Source organism: Falco cherrug, chromosome 5 (assembly GCF_023634085.1).
Source record: "Falco cherrug isolate bFalChe1 chromosome 5, bFalChe1.pri, whole genome shotgun sequence".
Lineage (NCBI taxonomy): Eukaryota > Metazoa > Chordata > Aves > Falconiformes > Falconidae > Falco > Falco cherrug.
Window position 1 is genome coordinate 23,341,294 of NC_073701.1, and position 19,460 is coordinate 23,360,753.

Here is a 19,460-nt window from a genome sequence, read left to right on the forward strand (position 1 = left end):
TGAGGGCAGCACCCCTCCGCCGCGCCCACCCCTCCGCCCGCCCCGGGCCCGCCCCGCCGCGCCCCGCGCCTCGCTGGGAGCTGTAGTCCGGGAACTACGAGCCCCGGCGTGCTCCGCCGCCGGCCCCGGGGTCGGGCCGGGCGGGAGCGGCGCGGCATGGCGCTGCGCGGCTGCCTGCGGGCCGGCGGGGGGCTGCTGCGCGCCGCGGGGCCGCGGGGGCCGCCCGCCCGCGGGGGCTGCGCCGGGGGCCGGGTGAGCGGCGGCGCCGGGGGCGAGGGGCCAGGCCCGCCGCCCGCGTCCTTGCGGCGGGCCGGGAAGGGCGCCGCGGGCCGGGTGCGCGGGGGGGGAAGCGGGAAGGACTCCCGGCGGCGGGTGACCGTCCCCTACGCTCGCCTTGCAGCCGCCGACCTTTGGGTTCCTCTTCGACGTGGACGGGGTGCTGGTGCGGGGCAGCCAGGCGGTGCCCGCCGCCCGCCAGGCCTTCCAGAGGCTGGCGGACAGCAGCGGGCGGCTGCGGGTGCCCGTCGTCTTCCTGACCAACGCCGGCAACTGCCTGAGGTCGGCCAAGGCCCACGAGCTGACCCAGGCCCTGGGGCTGCAGGTAACGGCGGCAGGGCCGTGCCCCGGCGGGGACCGCAGGGCGAGCGGAGACGGGGCGGCTCCTCCGGAAGGGTCGGAGCGCCCACGCCGCTGGGAAGGGGCTGCTTCGCCGTTCCCCGGCTCGGGTGTCTCGACTTTGGAGGGGAGCACCGGGAGGAGGAGGGAGCCCACCCAGCACGGCTTCCCCGGGAGGAGTGAAGGGCTGGGGGTGGCAGCACCACCGAGCGACTGACTGGCTCTGCCTCAGCCTAAGAGGGTGGAGGAAGGCAGGTGGCGGCACGGGAAGGGATGCTACCCTACCGCAAGGAGAAGGGCGGGGGGGGGGGGGTGGGGGGGGGCCGGAATCTTCCCTGCGGATCCCCTGTCAGCCTCTCCTCCCTCCCGCAGGTGTCTCCAGAACAGGTGATCCTGTCCCACAGCCCCCTGCGCCTCTTCAGCCAGTTCCACCAGAAGTGCATGCTGGTAGCCGGGCAGGGGCCCGTGGAGGAGAATGCCCAGAAGTATCCTTTGCTGCGCATCTCGTGGTGCTCTGCATTTCCTGCTGCAGCTTCCCAGCTACACGCTGCTGCTTCTGCCCTGCCCCTACCCCTGCCACTTGATCAGTCAGCTTGTAGAAGCGCAAGGAGACAGAATGGTCACTGGTCTCATCTTAGGGGGATGCATGCACCCTCATGGAAAGGCTCGCATGTGGGAACTAACTGTTGCTCCATCTCACTTACCTCCTGGCTGTCCTTGTTCTGTGTTTGGCTTCTAATGCTGATTACCTCTCCTGTAATTGCTGTTCCTGTTGGTGGGATGTCACTGCGAGGACTCCATCAGCTTTGGGTCTGTCTCACTTTTGAGATAAAATTGTGCTCTTCCCATTCTTTCATGGCAAAGTGCATTAGAGATTGCTCCCAGCTCTCCCAAAGCTAAGGTTTTCCCTGGAAATCTGACAGCAATTGAAGGAACTCAAGTATCATTAGAGTCAGAGCGTCCCAGTACAGGTCTAAATGACAACCCCACATGTGTATTGCCTGGCTGAGGTGAGGGCACAGCAGGTCTGACATACCCCATGTCTGCAAGGAGGTAAGAACTGAATGCAGAGTTTGCGACATCTCAGCCTGTACACACAGAGTCACAGCCTATACTTAACATTTAACTTCATTTGGTACAAAACTTTGTCCCGTCTCTGTTTCCCCAAGGCCAGTAGGGTGAGTAAGGGCAAGCTGTTCTGCTATCAAGTGCGATGCATTCTCCACTTGCGTAATTATATAGCACAGACCATTTTCTTTCCACCAGCTGAGCTGATCAGAGCTTCACTGATTCGGCTTCTAACCAAGAGGCCTGACCAGACACCTGCACTGCACTGATAGGAGAACCCTGGCCTTAAAGGTCTCCCAGAATGCATCCATTCAGTCTTGGAGCAGCCTCTGCTCTTTGCCTAGTGCCAGGGATCGCTGATCACAAACTAAATCACCCATCTGGGGTTTTTTTGTAAACTTTAGGGCCACTTGTAGGTTGAAGCACTGCATACGGTTTGACTGAAAGCCATGAGGTTATGCATTACCAGGTTAAATAACTATTACTGGGACTTGTATTCCTTAATCCTGTAGATGCTTTTGCAAGTAACTTAAAAAACTCCGCAACTTTCCTTGATGGTCTGAAATAGCCTGGGGTTCAAGCATGTGGTCACCATAGAGGCACTGAGGAAGGCATATCCCCTCTTAGACATGGTAGATCAGAGCCGGCGGCCAAAAGAACTGGTAATTTCCTGAAGCATCAGTGGAACGGGTGGTCTGGTCTGGTGGTACTTGTAGCATATAGCATGGGGTGGAGAAGCTGCAAAGACACAGAGAAACTGGCTGCTAGTGACTTTAGCGAGAGCCTGGGACTGGTACTGAGCAGCCAGCAGCTTGCTGTTCTTTCCAGTGATGGCTTCTGCAGGAAAGGCAGTGCCTTTCCCCTCTCTTTTCACATGCCATGCCTGTCTTCCCTTGCTGTTCCTTGCAGTGAGTGGTAAGATGGTTCTGTTGACATCTCCAGCTTTGAGACAGGAATGCAAGATCTGTGAAATTCAATCTGGGAGGTGGGGGTAGGGGAAATCTTTCTTCAGGATTCCAGGTGGCCTTGTCCTGCCTCTTTATGGGACTGCCTTGGCAGGTTCAAAGGAAGCCTTTTTAGTTTTGTTTTGGAGATGGCATTAGGTTTTGTATTACTAACCCAGCCTTCATTTCTTTTTTCTGGCAGCCTCCTCCAACCACTGGCTTTCCCACTATAGAAGGTAAGCAGTAGTCTTTGTTTACATATGAACAGCAAGCAGAAATAACTGCAAGGCAAGCCAGCTGGGATGGGAGCTAATGACGTGCTGTCGGCTCATCGGTATCCACAGGCAGCTTATTCAGAGGATGCAGTCAGGAGGCAGCCTTGCTGCGCTCATGCAGTGTGAAGCACAAACTCTATAAAAGCAAAGCCAACTTTTCTCTGTGCCATGCTCCAGTATCTGGGACCAGTGGTGCATGCAGTGCAGGGATATGCAGACTGGAGCCCTGCCACCGGGCGTGTTCCAATGGTAGCTGTATTGGCCAGGGCATCCCAGCAGAGGAGTGTTTTCCCTAGTGGGTGGCTTTTAATAATGGGTCCTGTACCTGGATACTGTGAATTTCCAAGCATCTCTTGAAATCTTTCAGGGGTGATTCTGTTTGGTGAGCCAGTGAGGTGGGAAACAAGCCTGCAACTTATTACTGATGTACTCTTGAGCAACGGGAACCCTGGGGCAGAGCTGCGAGATATACCATACCCCCATCTGCCTGTCCTTGCCTGCAACATGGATCTCCTGTGGATGGCTGAAGCCAAGATGCCCAGGTGAAAGCATGTGTGATACTTGTTTTAGCCTATTTCATACATCTCTCCTGCAGATGATCTTTATTTACGATATTTTTTAGCATTTGACTGTTTTAGGGTTTGACTGTGTGGTGTAATTAGTAGCAGAGAGATGAAAACTACATGAGAAACAAAGACTAAAACTTTCAAGAAGCAAAAGCTAAACGATTGCCTGTGGAGGTGTGTGTGGGTAGATGCGGTGTCCAAACTAGGTGGTAGCCTGGCTACAGCAGATGCTCCTCCTCACCAGGGGGTGTTTGCTGCCAAAGTGGTGTGACTGGGGATACTGATGATCTCCTTTCTGGAGCAGGTTTGGCCATGGCACTTTCCTTCTCTGCTTGGAGAACATCTACAAGAAAGTAACAGGCCGGGAACTGAAGTATGAAGCCTTGATTGGCAAACCCAGCACAGTCACCTACCGCTATGCCGAATACTTGATACAACAGCAGGCAGAGAAACAGGGCTGGAAGTCTCCCATCCGACGCCTCTATGCAGTTGGGTAAGAGACTGTTTTTCCCGCTAGTTTCCTTAGGGAGTTGCATACTGACTTCTCTTAAGTGTTTTTTAAAATGGCTGTTTCAAAAATGAATACGTAAATCCCCATGGTGTCTCTGGAGTATCACATCCTGGAACAGAGGCTTGCTAGCTTTTTGCACTCGACACTTAATACTTTGAAGGGACCTGTCACCCTAGCAAAGCTGTTTACTGTCGGATGCAGAGTGCATGTAGCATGACCAGATTAAAGAAAAAGAGGCCCAGATGTAGTACCATTAACCCAGTTAGGCCAAACGCTTCGGGATCATAGGGAATACATTATAGTAATGGCTGAAACTGCTGTGGGTGCTTTGGACGTGTCTTTTCCCCTTTGAAAGATGTTTGTGAAGCATGTGGCCTTCACCACAGCTGAACAGGACACAGCAGTAGATGAACTCACTGGCCCAATCTGGGTGGTTCTCCTGATGTTAGCAAGTGCCTTGCACCCTTTCCTCCTTTTGTGCTGCCTTAATCCTAGTCTACCAGAGCCAGAAATTGATGGATGGGCTAGTTTCTCATTTCTGTTTCACACTGTGACCTTATCCAGGGATAACCCTATGTCCGATATCTATGGGGCAAACCTGTACAACAACTACCTCAAGTCAGCTCACCAGAACCAGGTCCAGGCTGGGGTGAAGAGGAGCCCGCAGGCTGCCAGTCCCCAAACTGAGGATCTCGAGCTGAGGAAGGAATGCAACAATTCAGTGGAGAGTTGTGAGTCGATTCTGGTGTGCACTGGGGTCTACCGCCACAATGCAGATGTTCCCAGTAAAACGGAGGAGTGCATGACGGAAACAGTGTTCCACGGCCATCGGGACTTCTGCTTTGACCCCAGCCTGGTGGAGGCATCTTACATAGTGCAGGATGTGAATGATGCTGTGCAGCTTGCTTTCAAGAAAGAGAACTGGAGCTAGGGTTAGGACATGTGTGCCTAAAGATCTACTGTTAGGGATTTTATGTACTGGGAAGGGAAGAGGGGAGGAACGGGGAGAGACCTGGGGTGATCTGATCTAGCCAACATGAAAAAAAGTTCCCCGTCCCAGTACAAAAATCCCCTTGCTTTTATTGATAACTTATCTGCAATCCTGACAAGCTGCCAGCAGGCTCTCAACTGTGAAGTATGTTGATGCCATCAATAATTGAACCATAATGGAAACAGGGTATAAGGAGACGGCTTGTCCCAGCAGTCTCAGTTTTGTTCAGCCATCAGAGTTCTTTCTTTTCCACCCTTTGTGTGTGAAAATCAGGCAAGCCCACCTTCCTGTTCGTAATGTGCTCTTCCCTGTGCAAGGAGTCACCATCAGCCAACATGCCATTCATCCAGTGTACTATTCATCCAGCCTGTGACATGAGCACACCAGAAACTGTGTTGTGGTGGCACTGTGCCAAGGGAAGGCTTTAAGTCTTAACAGCCTCCTTGTGAAGAATAAGTGCCTATGGACTATAACAAATTCTGTTTGCTTGGGGATTTGCCACTGCATCACTGTCAGTCTGAAACAAAGTCCCATTTTGCAGTCCTCCGGCAGCTATAGAGAGGCAGGGCCCCTCAAAGGAAGCTGCAGTAGCCAAAGCAACTCGCTGCAGGGCTGAGGGGAAAGTTACATTGTTCCCTCCCCCCTGTTTAGTATTCTCTGAACACTTCTGGCTTTTCGCATCCTGCTAGGGAGCCAGCAGCCTGTGCTCAGTATCGGAGGAAACCACCATGGAGTCTGAATTTCCAGAGCTGTCTTTGTCCAGAACTCAATGCTGCAGCAAGATGCTGTTTTGGCACCCACCCTGACCCCAGCTTTTGCAAGGAACATCCTCCTGCTCCAGCTGGCACAGCTTCCAAAGAGGGGCCCCCATCTGGAACTCAGGCCAACGAGAAAGTCACAGCACACCTTTGCTCCTTCCTTGCATGCAAGGATTGAAAGAGGAGATCATCAAGCCAGGATGGTACTTGAGTCCCAAATCCCCAGTCTTCATCTTTAAGAATACAAATGTCTCTGTCCTTCACTTCCTTTCTTGCTCTCTTCCCTCTTGTGGTTTGCAGCTCAGGGATACCCCATACAGTCTGATCAGTGTTCCCTCCTCTTCCTTTAACATGCAGGTAGAGTCCCCCTAACATGAAGCAGCAGCTGGGACTTGTCTGCCCAGGAACATTTCCATATCCTTAGTGACATGCACCTTCTGTTGCCCTGTTCTCCCTAGTTGGGGCTATGCAGGGAAATATCAAGACCTGTGTCTCCTTAGACAGTCCAAAGAAGCTAAACAAGCATTGCCTGAGAAACTACATGTGAAAGATTGGCTCAGCAAGGAGTATGTTAATTCCAGAGAAGCACCGTGATTTTGGAAGCATAAATCTGATTATTTGATGGAGAGCCTTTGGAGCCAACACAGCTTGAGTTGGTGTTCCTAATTATACTCAGCTCACACCACAGTGAGAGATCAGAAGTAGGTCTACTCTGCCTCCTTTCCTTCCTGCTTTACCAGGCAGCTCCACACACAGGGTACAAACAAGATGTTCTGCACAGAAGTTTGAGTTGTTCTTAATTCATATCTCAGCATATATGTGGACTGACATTCTGCTTCAGCAGCTTTCCATCCTCTCAACACTGATGCATCTTCCTAGGAAGGGCACACTGAAGAACAGGCTCTGTTCTTACATTATGCCAGGCTCACTGTCTGAAGGGGACTTGGTGCCCTATCAATGACCCAGGCAATGAGGTCCTTCTCTGTGGCTTCTTTATACCTTATTTTCTGAATAGGAGCAGAAAAATACCTCTTTGAGTAAATTACCCTCCTGTGAAATCCATAGTGGGAAGCAGTATCTTCCTCCCTTAGCGCTAGCTGAGATTCTTCTCCTTTGCCTTACCAGGACAAGAACTGCTTGGCTGCTTCTAAAAGCAGCTGGGTGCGAGGAACACAATCTTAGATTTGAATTCTTTGCCTTTCAATGGAGAGAAAGAGAAATTACCATTTCATCTACTTGCATAAGACAAGGGCTTGACTCCAGTTTCCAGAAGAGTAAGTACAGGGAAGGACTATGCATATAACATAGGGAAGGTCCTTTAGCTTTCAGCGCATCTCCACAGGCACAGTTATGCTGTGGACCCAGTGTGCATGGCCTGAAACTGGAGGTCCAAACCCCATTTATTCACAGACTAGCTCCGGTGTCCCTCAGGCTCACTTTTCAGAGGTGCCATCCAATGCAGAAAGAGGAATGCTCCCTTTCCTTGTAGTATTTGCTAACTTGAGCGATAACTTCCATAGGATTAGTTGGGAACAGGCTTCTAGGCCATGACTGCATAGACCTCAGGGAGCTGGTTGTTCTCCAGTGATGGCCATAGCTTTGGGGAAGGAACGTGCAGAAGAATTTTGAGAAATCACAACTGGTTTGTAATTTCATATCAGCATGCACGGCACATCTCAGCCAGAAGTCAGATAGGTAGCAAAAGGAAGGAGGTAGCACCTCCTTCAAGAAAGCAAGAGGTTTGCGTTTGCATGGAGAGTGATCTAGGCATCTCCGTCTTTGGAACAGCAGTGGAGATGAGCTGACTGATGTGAGTCTGCTTCAGGTTCCAGATCTGCTTTTAGTTCCAGATTTGTTTTTTCACCATTCTGGGAGTCTTAAAAATGTGTAGGAGGAACTTCAGCAATAAGGAAGTTAAGAAATGCTTCACTTGCGAGTTGAAACTGGAAGAAGGGAGCAGAAGGAATCTAGAAGAATCTTGTACCCTTTCCCCAATTCTTACCAAGTAAGGTTGCATAAAAGGCTCTGCTTGCTGGTCTGTGCACTGATGAGTCAGATGGGCTGCCCTTGGTCTGAGTAATACGGAGACCTTTCCCCTTTTTCCCTGCTCGGCTCCTTGAAACAGTGCACTTTGTCCAAGTCACTGCCTAGGAACTGCATGGACACAGTGGATGGAGTAGGCAATCTGGGTTCTTCAGCTGCTGTTGAATACTGACTTGATTATGGAAGATTTCTACAAACAAAAGTGCTTGCCATGTCTCCTCCATTCCATGAGTTTTGTGCTAGAGTGCTGCGCAGGCTTCTAGCTTATCTGCAGTTCATTTGTGGACATCTGTTATTGCTAGAATTCAGTGAAGTCCTTTTTCCTAGGAACTGCAGCTTCCTGGAATTAGCTTCAAGCATGGCTGGAACAAAACTTTTCCTTTGTCTCATGTATTGCACAGAAGTGGTATTTCTGAAGCTGTATTTCTCTCATTTGGAGCAAGTGTACTTCTGTGCAGATTATGGGACCAAGCAGAGAGGAGACTTCACTTGCTGATGTAATACCTCAATATTTATACGGTGCACTGCCTTATACAACAAACACGGTGAAGACCTGATCCTAATGACTCCCATCTTCCACAGATGGATGGGTTTTAGTCAAGCCTAAAGGGAGTATGCAGTGAGGTGAGGCAACTGAGAATAGCAGGGGGGAAATGAAGGAGGGACAGACCTTGTTTTGGACCTAAAGTGTAGTCTTTTATGTCATGCAATAACATGGTGGCCAGAGAGGTAAATTCCTTTATTCCACAAGACACATGCAACTACTAGCCTGGCATTCAGGGAGTCATATGACGCTAATGTCCCCTTTCTTCCAATCTTAATCCTGGTGTGTCTTTTTCCCTCCAATAAATGGGTTCATAATGTTTCAGATTATGTCATGTGCACTGTAGCAGAGTGATTACATATCATGCAAAGAAATCACAAGCTGTGATTATTTTAGATTTCATATTAATTTCAGCTTAGTTCCAGAGTTGCTCCTTTGATCTAGCACATATATAAAATAATAAAAAATGTTTTCTTTGAAATAAATTTTAACTTCTTGTGTGTACATTTCATGAGTATTATCCTGGTCTTTTTCATATCTTTGCCCTAGAAGACGATCAGGACAAATTCTGTCTTTTGTTCTGTTCATCAAGCCATTCTCAGATTTTCTTGAGGGAACCACCTTGAAAGATACCCCTCCAGCAGTTCTTTTGACTAAGCCAAACTGTAATTCTCTGTAAGCTCCACATCTGCCATAGTCAGGTGAGATGAGTATAACTTTGACCATTCCAACTTGGGGGTGGTGTGGGAAGGACACATCACAAGCTATGATGCCCTGACAGTCTGTTCACCGTCAAGGCTAGTTTTGGGATGCCACCTGTGCATGAGATCATTTCAGGGTAGGCATTTAGTTGTGACCTGACCTAAGCAGTTTGTAGTGATTATGTCTACTGGGTATGGAAGCTACAAGCTAGATTCCACCAACTTAATCTGCTATTGCAGATGAAGAACAAGCCTAAGGGCATATGGAAATCCATCCTTACCACTATTACTTGGCTCTGTGTGAAACCCTTTGTGATCATAAAAGAAACCCAATTTGTTTGACAAGAGTCATGCCCTGGTACCTTTTGAAAAAGGCGAGTGGAGTTAGGAAGACACATACTAACTGGCAGACTTTCAGATTAGAGCCAGAAGCTTCCACTGATTTCAGCAAATGGAAAATTAAAGATCCTACTAGGTGAAAACCATCAGCCTTAGTGGTCTAGAAACAGCCAATTCACTTGCATTGTTCTTATAAGACATTCCATTGGAAGGTTTTCCGTCTACAGAGTTCACGGCTTACAGAAGGCACATTAGACAGCAAAACAAGCATGATTCAGAGTCCTGAGAACCTGATGTTGAAAGGAACAATCGATAAAGCAGTAAAAGCAGTTTTGGAGGGATTGGACAAGGATTCCCATTCTCAGCAGAGAGGAATTGACTTGTATTCTACCTCCAGGAGAAGCGACCTACGGCCCCGACCTCTAATAAATAATAATAAAAAGCATTAACCAGCTTTCTCCTTTTATCCAGTACTCCGGCAGCTGGAGCACTTGCCCAAGATAGGGCGTATCAAGGTTCAGTTAGGCAGAAAGATTAAAACCTGAACGTCCCCAGGTGAATGCTTTTAATCACTACACCATTGTTCAAAGCAAAAGGGCAGCCTGGAGTTAAGTTGTCCCTTGTAGGAGACAGCTCTAGCTGGAAGCTGAAGTCCCATAGAAGTCCTTAACCAACATAAGGAGCAGAGTTAAACACTGGCATCGTGAAACACTGCGGAAGGAACAACTTGAACGAGAGGGACTGAGAGCCCTGTTCAGGTTGGAGTTTGCTCCAGGGTGGATGCAGTGAGAAACGCCTACCAGAGTAATCCCCGAGATGTGCGTAGTCTATGGATTCTGGTGGGCGTTGAACACAAGCTAAGCAGTTACCTGGTACAGACCTTGGCTCTTTAGAGGCATGCCCAAACCCTTCCTTTACCGAATCTATCTAACCTCCATTATAAAAGCACAAGTCTTTACAGATTTTTGCAGCCACACAGTCAATCCAGTCTGCCACGGTTTAAAGCCCCACACCAGCAAGGCAGCTACATATTCTCTAGGAACCAAATTGTTCCATTAAGAAAGCACTTTTCTCTAATCCACTATCATAAACCTGCTTTTCCCTTTCAGTCAGTTCAACTGCTGAGAACTTTTACTTGCTCCTGAAGGTCAGTTCCAATACACACTGTGTGCTAAGACTGAGTACAAAGTAATAAGAGCAAACCCCAAATCTGCTTCACTCTCCAAAGCCCTACCCCACTACAAGCGTGAAAAAAATGTCTTTGCATTTTATGCTGGTATCAAAAGCTCTTTGAACCGAAACGTAATTACAAGCAATAGATTGTTACAGTTTTATACCCTTTTGAAGAGCATCTGTATTCCCCAAACTGTGATGCCAGATCAGCAGTTTAGTTACAAAGACTGCATTTGGAGGCAGACAAACCAAAATTGAATTTTTGTGCTGGCCAGGTGAAACTCTTCTATACTTGCCTGTAACTTCAACCCTTCATTGTTTAACCGACATTTGAACGATTAGATAAGTACAGTACAAAGCATGTGTCAGAGAATCCCAGAATGTTCCCTTCCCACACAAAAGGCATTTTAAGTATGGTTAGAGCAGATTATGCTCAAACTCACTGAGATGAGCTTTGCCTCCTTCCCTCCCACTGCTGCCAGTTTCTGACAGCTTACTGCAGGGTATAATTAGGGATTTAGTTTCTGGTTTTTCTTTCAGGCATATATTTGCCTTTTTTATTTTATTTTATTTTTTCCTTCCCCCAAGAAATTGAATCATTATTTTGTTTCCTCTTGAATTCTGCCCTCAAGAAAGTTTTGTCTTTCCCCCAGCAGGGGTATTTTTGAGGGCACACTACTTGTTTCCACTAGTAGTGTAAACTAGAAATGGCAGCATTTGAGATATTTAGTATGACTTGTTTCACAAAACTCTGTTGTCTGCTGCTTGCCTTTAAATATATGTGTACACACACATCTATGCATACACATAAATACATAAAGATGCCAGAAACATAGCTTTGGAGCTGCTGAAGAGTGGAAGCTATTTATAGTTTAGCCTTTTAATGTTTTAACAGTAATGGTTAAGCACTAACACTTCCAAGGGCTGCACATTGCATTAAATAACTGGATCACACGGGAAGCATCAGCTTGTCGTATCTCATCCTACAGTGTGCTACAAAAAGCTCTTCAGTGCTTTCTTGAGTAGAAGACGTTTCTCCCCTCACTCCCATTTTAAGGTACAGACACAATTTCTGCTCCCTTCCCCACAAATAAGCTTTTTTCTTATTCTTACCTCTTTGTTTGCGTTGTGCTTGCCCTGCTGGAGCCCATGCTCAGCCCAAGTAGATCTTGAGCTCCCACCCTCCTTTCCAGTGCTCCCCCATCCCTGCTCATAGCACCTCTTGCCCTATAGCCACCAGTGCCTGTTCCCACCTGCTTACCTTGGATGCAGGGACCTTCCCAGCTCCAGCAGGGATCCTTTGGTCTCTGGAGAACTGTTTCTGTAAGACTCCTCTCACCCTGCTCATGCAGCCTCAGCCCAGCAGGACTGTACTCCCCAGGGTACAGGAGGCGTTAAGCCCCACCACCAAGCACGTGCTAGCCCAGGCAGGCCCGCCTGGCACCCTAGCTGCCCCCCAGGTTCTCACTTTCCCCGTTCCCTTGGGCCGAGCTTGCCACATCACCCGGCTGGCATGTCAGAGCCCATTTCCCCAGGCGGGCAGGCTAGCTGCAGGTGACAGCCCGTCCCTCCCAAGGCCCAGGGACCCCCACCCAAGTGCACTTACCCCAGCAGGTGAGACAGATGCAAGCCTGGCAAGAAACACACCCAGACCTTTGGGAAATAAGGCTGCTTTGTGCAATGAGCCTCTGGACTGAAAGCAGAGGGGACGTGAGCGGCTACGGGCAGACTGCCAGGGCAGCTAAGTGAGCGTGTTCCAGCCTATGATGCCGGGGGCACAGGGAGGCACATTGCCCAGGAAACCTGGAGCAAGAAAGCCAACGAGGCAAAGCTGTCGCTGTCTACTGCCCAGGTAGGGCTGGAGCAACCCTTCCTGTGCAAGCGCTGTTGCCCTGAGCGGCCCAGATGGATGCTTGGCTTTCATTCCACGTCCTCTCACAGAAGTGGAAAACTTGCCGTGGAATAGGTTGATGTGGTAGGAGCAAGAGCGGTTTAGCTAATCCTCACAACTGACCACACATTAGTCATGCCAGCGACACCAGCGTTGGCTTATCCTGAGAAGGGTCAGGTGACTGTACCCACCTTCGACAAAGGCCAGGATCCAGTACACAGGAATGTGGTTTTACCCTCTACCCTTGATCACACACACACTGCCATCTAACCCAGCCTAATTAGGAGACACATTTAACCAAATTAGGAGACAGAATGCTGGTGTCATTCACAGACCCTTGCTGCCACCCTCAGCCGTCCTGAACTGGTACGGGTCAAAGAGAAGTAGCACTGGGCCCTGCTTGAACCTGAAAGAGCAACACAGACAGCAAACATCCTTCTTGGCCGTGGCCTCGAGCCTTATGCTCATAAGAGACCATTCAACAGAGCTCTAAGCAAGGTGTTTGTGCAGCTCTACAAAAATTGTAGCCAAAGCAATTGTTTGGCCGTGGTTTTTTTTTTCTTTGGCGGGCAAGTCTGCCAACAAGAGAAAGCCTTGCCAGTGAAACACACAGCACTCGGCGGCAGAGCCCAGGCACAGCACTTTCATCTCTGACAAAGTCCAAATGCTTTGAGAGGCTGGAAAGCAAAGCAGACACAATGGGAGCGTATCTGGCAAGGAAAGGAGAGGTGCCTCACCGCTCGCTGTCTTCTTGCATCTTGAGTGACCTCAGACTGAGCTGCTCAGCTGAGAGTGGTGCTGCATTGCTTCTATCATGCAAAAGCTTGCCTTTTTGCTGTGCTGGGTGGCTGTGGGCTGGTGCCACAGCCCAGCAATGCAGAGCGAAGTGTCCCCTGTGTCACTCTGGAGGTAGCGATGTGGCAGCGCCTCCAAGGCATTGACATGGGATGTGGATCGTGGGGAGCAGCCCCTGGGGAAGGGCAGCCCCATGGCTCCGTATGGCAGAGGGGATGCTGGAGCTGTGATGCCTGGGCCAAGTGCCTCTACAGAGGCCCATAAGCTGCCCAGATTGAATGTGAGCAGCACTATACAGGGCTGTTGGTAGCCTGCGGTGAGAGGTCCTCAGCCTCAGGCTGCCACGGAGTCACCTGCTGGAAAATAAATGGCAGCAGCCCTCTTTGGACTCACCTGGTCTTAAACTGGTGAATACCAGTGACACTTGTCACAGTTACAAGGCTAGCAGTGCTGCTTGCTGCATCCTGGTCCCTTTGTAAGCATCTGCATAGGTGTCCTGCCTGTTTTTCCCTGAGGCGAAGCCTCCTGTTCTTCATCCTGACACCAGGCTAGGACACACCAGCCCATTCACCGCCTTCCAGGCTGGACTGTTCTTTTGAACAGTCATGTTTCTTGTGATATGCTATAACTGCCGACCTTCTTAAAGTGAAGTAATTTTATTTGCTAATTAAAATGTGGAATTAGGGAGAAAGGACCCTTAGACAGCAAGAGAGCACATGCGTGTTGTCTCATCTGATGCTACGTACCATGACAAGGTGAGTTAGAGGAAGGCAATGAACACAAGTAGTGCTGATGCAAGGCTGAATCTGTGAATCTTGGTGAGGGCACCCTAGCATTGAAAACACAATGTGAGTATAGCAGAAAATAGGTGTCCCCCATCCTAGGTGTGACCCAGTATAGAGGTTGTACCACTTCAGTACTGTGCTGCCCAATAACTACATTAAAGCTTGCATAGCCTCCAGTTACCTCCCCCTTCCTCTTCTGACTGTGCTTTTAGAAAACTAACGTATTTGTACCCCCTCACTCCAGTCTCCACTGACAGTAATGCTTTTGCTGTAATTCTTCTTCCCCTGCTTTTCCTCTTGATTACTGCTGTGTCTAAAGAAATCTTTGTGTCAACCCACCTCGAGTTCTCCCCTTCCTTTTCTCAATTATCTGTTTCAGGATTAAGCTGGTACCCCAGACCGATTCTCCTTGTTGACAAGAGCAGCCAGTGACATTTACTGGAGTGGGGCTCTTCAGGCAGCCTGCACCAAATTCTATTAGATGCTTGTCACTGCTGTCCTGGATGTCCTTTCCCAGTACTAAGCATCTGGGTTTTGCTCAACCCCACGTGTTAATTAGCAACACCCTCAAAAGTCAAGCTATTTTGGATCTTTATCTAGTCTAGTTAATACATTTGTGGGTACAGCTTACTCAGTATACTTCACGTCATTGACAGGCAGCACCTGGCTCGTCACCGGCGGGTACTAGTAGGAATGAGGGACTGGTGATGCCAAGCACCAAGCCACTTCGAAACATGATGTGCCAAGTCACTAGTGGCGGTGCTGCGGCAGATCCAGCCAGCCAAGCTCAATTTGAGGCCATTACTAGTGGGTCAATGAAGGCCCTGGCTGGTGCCTTCAGTAGAGGTAGGAACTTTAGGGCTATTCACACCAATTTAAAGCCACTGTGCCACCACAGCAAGCTGGGCAGAGCCCTCAGCATGTGGCCTGGCTCAGCTCAGGAAATCGGTGGGGTAAAAGCCACCTACTTTGATGTACAATTACTTACAACTGACCGAAAGCCACGCATCCAGCGCCGCAGATGGGGAGCCACCAGTGAGCGCTTCGCGGCAGGCTCTGCGCCAGGCCACCGGCCCTGGTGGGCAGCAGCCTGCAGGGTCGGGGCGGACTGAGGTGCTTCTTCCCGGAGGGGGTGCCGAGGGCTGCCGCACGCCCGTGGGTGACTCGCCCAGGCCCGGCCGGCTCCGTTCACGGGGGTCTGGGGAGCAGGAGGCAGCCAGGCCACGCTTCCCGGGATCTGGCTCTATCGCAGCCCCGGGGACAGGGAGGGGGGCCCTTCCTCCCCCTCCCCTTGCCGCCCCCCCCCTCCCCTCCCCCGGCCGCACAGCCGCTCTCGCTCCCCCACCCCCACCCCCAGCCCACCCACGGCCGCCAGCGGAGACGCCCGCCCCGGCTCCGGCAGCTGCAGCGGTTGCGGCTCGGCGCCTCCCCCGCCGCGCCCCGCCGGCTCCCGCCGCTCGGGCTCCCCGCACCGCTGCCTCCGCCGCTGCCGCCGGTGCCGGTGCCGGTGCGGCGGCGCGGGGCGCGGGGGGCGGGCCGGGGGCGGGCCGGGGGCCGCGGCGCGGCCGTCGGGCCCGGCGCGCCGGCTCGGGGGCCGGGGAGGACCATGCACCGCGCTGCCTCCAACCAGCGCTCGGTCTCCTCCTCCTCGGGCTCCTTCCAGCCGCCGCCGCCGCCGCCGCCGCCGCTGCCGCACGCCGCCGACCGGCAGCCCCTCTTCCCGGGGGGCTCCAGCAGCGGCGGCAGCCGGCCGGGCTCGGGGTCGAGCTCGGGCTCGGCGCGGGCCCGCCGCCCCTGCAGCCCCCGCAGCAGCACCGAGGAGGAGGAGGAGGAAGAGGAAGAGGAGGAGGAGGACAGCATCAGCATCAGCAAGCCCCTGGTGCCGCCGCCCGCCGCCCCGCTGTCCGCCGCCGCCTCGCCGCTCCCCAGCAGCAGCAGCGGCAGCAGCAGCAGCAGCGGCGGCGGCGGCGGGAGCCCGGGCCGCAGCATGACGGCGGCGGAGCTGTACGGGGCGGCGGCGGCGGGCGGCGGGGCGGCGGGCGGCGGGGCGGCGGCGGGGGCGCTGCTGGGGCCCGGCGGGGCGGCGGGCGGGCGGCGCTGGGGCTTCCAGGCGCTGTCCCTGGTGCTGCTGCTGGGGCAGGGCGCGCTGCTGGACCTCTACCTGATCGCCGTCACCGACCTGTACTGGTGCAGCTGGATCGCCACCGACCTGGTGCTGGCGGCCGGCTGGGGCATCTTCTTCTGCCGCAACAGCCGGGCGCGCCGCCGGGAGCGCCCCCCCCCCGCCCCCCGGGCCGCCGCCGCCGCACCCGCTGCTGCTGCACGGCCCCCCCGGCGGCCGTGGGGCCGGGGGCCGCGGGGCCGGGGCCCCCCCCCCGCGGCGGCGACTTCGCCTACGCGCACCTCGCCTGGCTCATCTACTCCATCGCCTTCACGCCCAAGGCGGCGCTGATCCTGGGCACCTCCATCCTGGAGCTGATCGAGCTGCGCCTGCCGCTGGGCACCACCGGCTTCCGCATCACCCTGGCGCTCTCCGCCCCGCTGCTGTACTGCCTGCTGCGGGCCATCGGCACCGAGGGCGCCGGGCAGCTGCTCCTGCCGCCGCAGCCGCCGCCGCAGCACCGCGCCGCCGCCGCCTTCCTCGCCACCTGCCTCGACCTGCTCGACAGCTTCTCCCTGCTGGAGCTGGTGCTGCAGCCCGGGCGGCCGGCGCCGCTGCCCGCTCCGCTGCGCTACCTCCTCATCGCCGTCTACTTCCTCTGCCTGGCCTCGCCCGTGCTGTGGCTCTACGAGCTCAGCGCCGCCCGCCCGCCCGGCGCCGCCCGCCTCGCCCTGCACCTGCTGCTGCCCGCCGGGCTGCTGGACGCCCCGCTCCTGGCGCTCCGCTGCCTCCTGCTCCTGCGCTACCAGCAGCCGCTCTCGCTCTTCATGCTGAAGAACCTCTTCTTCCTGGCCTGCCGCGGCCTGGAGGCGCTGGAGACCTGCTGCCTCCTTCGGCCCGCCGCCGCCCCGCCGCCCGCCAAGTACGGCCCCGCCGTCGCCGCCGCCCCCGCCGCCGCCCCGCTGGCCCACGGGCTCTCCGACGCCGACGTGGGCCCCCACGGGTACGTGAACGCCTTGGCGGTCACCGCCCAGGGCTGAGTCCCCCCGGCCGCCGCCCCCGGGGGGCTCCTGCCGCCTCTGGGTCCGCTCCCGGCAGAGTCTCTCTGCGTTTCTGCTCAGGTTCCCGCCGTCGCGGCCGAGCAGGGGAAGGGGCTGCGGGCTCCCGCCGGACCCTCGCTCTCCTCCTCCCTCTCCCGCCGAGAAATCCAGCAGTAGAAGCCCAGCGCCAACCTGGCTTCTCGCAGGAGCCTACGGCCGACGCTTGTCCCCGGAAAACGCACCTGCCCTTCGCGATGAGTCGGCTTCTCACACTTCTGCCTCTCCGCGCTGTGCGGAGGGTCCCACGCTCCCGCTCCTGCTCCCCGCCAGGACATCGTGTTGTTTTGTCACCCTACAGGTTTAGTTTTTCCTTTTCCTCCTAAACAACAGGGACCAGTGGATTTTGTCCCCTCCTTTAAGAACTCCTGTTGACCACGACAAGGACGAGATGTGAGAGGGGCCTGAGCAGCAGAGACGTGCCTTCGGGCTGTGCTCAGGACAACGGGAAGCACGCTTTGGTTTCCTAGCTCTTGCAAGGCTGCCGCCCCCCTTTCCCAGCAGCAGAGCCGCCGAGGGCCTTGGCGGGGGAACCTCTGGGAGCATGCCACCCGTCGGGTCATTTCAAGCCTAGGAGCCACTTTCTCCAAGCCGAAAATGTCTACCTCTGTGCTTCAACCTTTTGCTTCTTATGTTGACTTCAGACACTACAGAAACACGTGAATCTGGCAAGGACACAATCCAGGGGCTTAGACCCCATTTCACTACCGCCGAGACAATTTCTTTCTGGTGAGAACAGGGTTTACAGCAGCCTACTGCTTGCTTCAGACAGCAGCACCCCGGTGCTGGGGCTCTCATTTCTCTGTGAATATGCATGTTTATGGGATCAGCATTGGTTTTCTTTTATGCAGCGTGTAGGGTCTCCCTTTACATAGGCCGGGAAGGCTGGAAAGATTTTCTCAGGCCCCCTTCTGTGTCCGCTTGAGGGAGCAGAGGGGGCTAAGCCTGCCAACCGCCCCCTCTCAAAAAAGCAGAGGATGTCAGCGCTGCTCGGGGTGGCCCCTGTGCTCGGCGAAACCCATGTTTCGGTGCAGAAAGCAAAGCGCTGCAGGAGCCTTCGAGGCAGAGGGGCTCCCGAGCTTTGGTGAAAGCCCTTATACCAGCATCCTGTCCTCCCTGTGCATGTGGTTACGGGTAGGTGGGGTTAAAGTTAATTGTTAGTGACCTCTCATGAAAACACAGTTATCTTTGGTTTTAAACTCCATGAATGTTTGGTGGGGGTTAAGGCCTGCTCTTCTGCCTGGCTATGGCTGCTCCCTGAACCAGCCAAATGGGAGCAGGAGCACAGAGGCCACGTCTGGAGGAAGGACTTTGCCCCTCCCAGGCTTATATTTTGTTGTCTGGGCAAGGCCGCATTCATTGGGAAAAATGCCAGTTTCCTGTCCCAAGCTTTTTTCCAAGCTGTCCCGACGGGAAGGGGAAATAAAGCACAACCGCTACCCAGAGCCAACTGCAGGCACAGCCCAGACTTCTCCTGCACACACGTCTCCATTCTCTCCTTCAGGGCTCGGGCTTCAGTGGGACCGAGCCTCTGTCCCACCTCCCTTTTCACAGAGTGAGATCAACTGCCTGCTCCAGTGGACTGCTCCAACAAAATGTTTACAGTCTGGTAACTTCCAGCTCCCACCGGTAGAAGTGGGGGTGCCATGGGGCTCTTCTCCCCCAGCTCTTGAGTGGCTGATGAGTTACAAGGGGCTAGAAACCCCACCCCAGAAAAGATGGGGCAATAGCGCTGCTCTGTTCAGAGCTGCAGCCAGGATGGGTGACTTGCTGCTCTCCCCATGCCAAATGGAGAGTCGGCAAAGGCTAGGCTTAACTTTCCCACCAGTGCTTTATTTTTAATCTGAGCCCTTACATGGGCAACTGTGTGAATTTTGGCCAGTGGCCTTTCTCTTCAGTAAGTTCTTTTTGTCTGGACAATCTTGGTGCTGTGAGTGACTGTGATTGTAAAACTTGGTACTGTGAACTTTTCCTATGTGATGTGAGATGTGTTGAGGGGATGCCAAGTTCCTGGCCAAAAGAGGTGTGATTACAGGTATGCTACGCTTGTGCAGATAGTTGTTTCCTTGCACCTTCCTTTTTCAGCACCGAACTGATAGTAAAAGCTCTACTCTTTCTAATTATTCAAGAGAGAATGAGATAGTACCTGTACGTAAGAGTACTCCATGCTTCAGTCAAACAGCTGAAGAAAAATAAAAAAAACCAACCCTAAATAACTTAGCCAACAACAAGGTGAAGGCAAAGCAGCTATTCACCCCCAATT

At 53.2% G+C, this 19,460-nt stretch overlaps 2 protein-coding genes and 1 long non-coding RNA gene across 4 annotated transcripts; 2 read left to right on the top strand and 1 right to left on the bottom strand.

Annotated features, from left to right (window-relative positions):
* The first annotated feature begins 99 nt into the window (after positions 1-99).
* Positions 100-8,821, top strand: HDHD5 (haloacid dehalogenase like hydrolase domain containing 5). 2 transcript variants are annotated; one of them, XM_055711005.1, is made up of 8 exons: positions 101-252; positions 401-601; positions 988-1,100; positions 2,252-2,345; positions 2,830-2,863; positions 3,270-3,444; positions 3,773-3,961; positions 4,544-8,821. In XM_055711005.1, the coding sequence occupies exons 1-8, from the start codon at positions 157-159 to the stop codon at positions 4,908-4,910; spliced, it is 1,269 nt and encodes a 422-aa protein (XP_055566980.1). In that variant the 5' UTR covers positions 101-156; the 3' UTR covers positions 4,911-8,821. The 2 variants fall into 2 exon arrangements, with proteins under 2 accessions (XP_055566981.1, XP_055566980.1); XM_055711006.1 differs by lacking the exon at positions 2,252-2,345 and having other exon boundaries at positions 100-252; positions 988-1,002.
* Positions 7,641-15,284, bottom strand: LOC129736137 (uncharacterized). Its single transcript, XR_008732347.1, has 2 exons — positions 14,631-15,284; positions 7,641-14,043 (listed from the first exon to the last, which is right to left on the bottom strand). It is a non-coding gene; the product is annotated as an uncharacterized LOC129736137 (long non-coding RNA).
* Positions 15,285-15,401: 117 nt separating this feature from the next.
* On the top strand, positions 15,402-19,385 carry TMEM121B (transmembrane protein 121B). Its single transcript, XM_055711779.1, is given in 2 exon segments — positions 15,402-16,332; positions 16,335-19,385. Coding segments are annotated over 2 exon segments (1,533 nt in total). The 5' UTR covers positions 15,402-15,605; the 3' UTR covers positions 17,141-19,385.
* The last annotated feature ends 75 nt before the right edge of the window (positions 19,386-19,460 follow it).

What these genes read in the sequence shown, in the direction of transcription:
- HDHD5 (XM_055711005.1), top strand. Translation starts at nt 157, where the DNA reads ATGGCGCTGCGCGGCTGCCTGCGGGCCGGCGGGGGGCTGCTGCGCGCC. An exon ending in GCTGAAGCCAAGATGCCCAG is followed by an intron (nt 3,445 to 3,772) that starts GTGAAAGCATGT and finishes TTTCTGGAGCAG; the next exon opens with GTTTGGCCATGGCACTTTCC. An exon ending in CGACGCCTCTATGCAGTTGG is followed by an intron (nt 3,962 to 4,543) that starts GTAAGAGACTGT and finishes GACCTTATCCAG; the next exon opens with GGATAACCCTATGTCCGATA.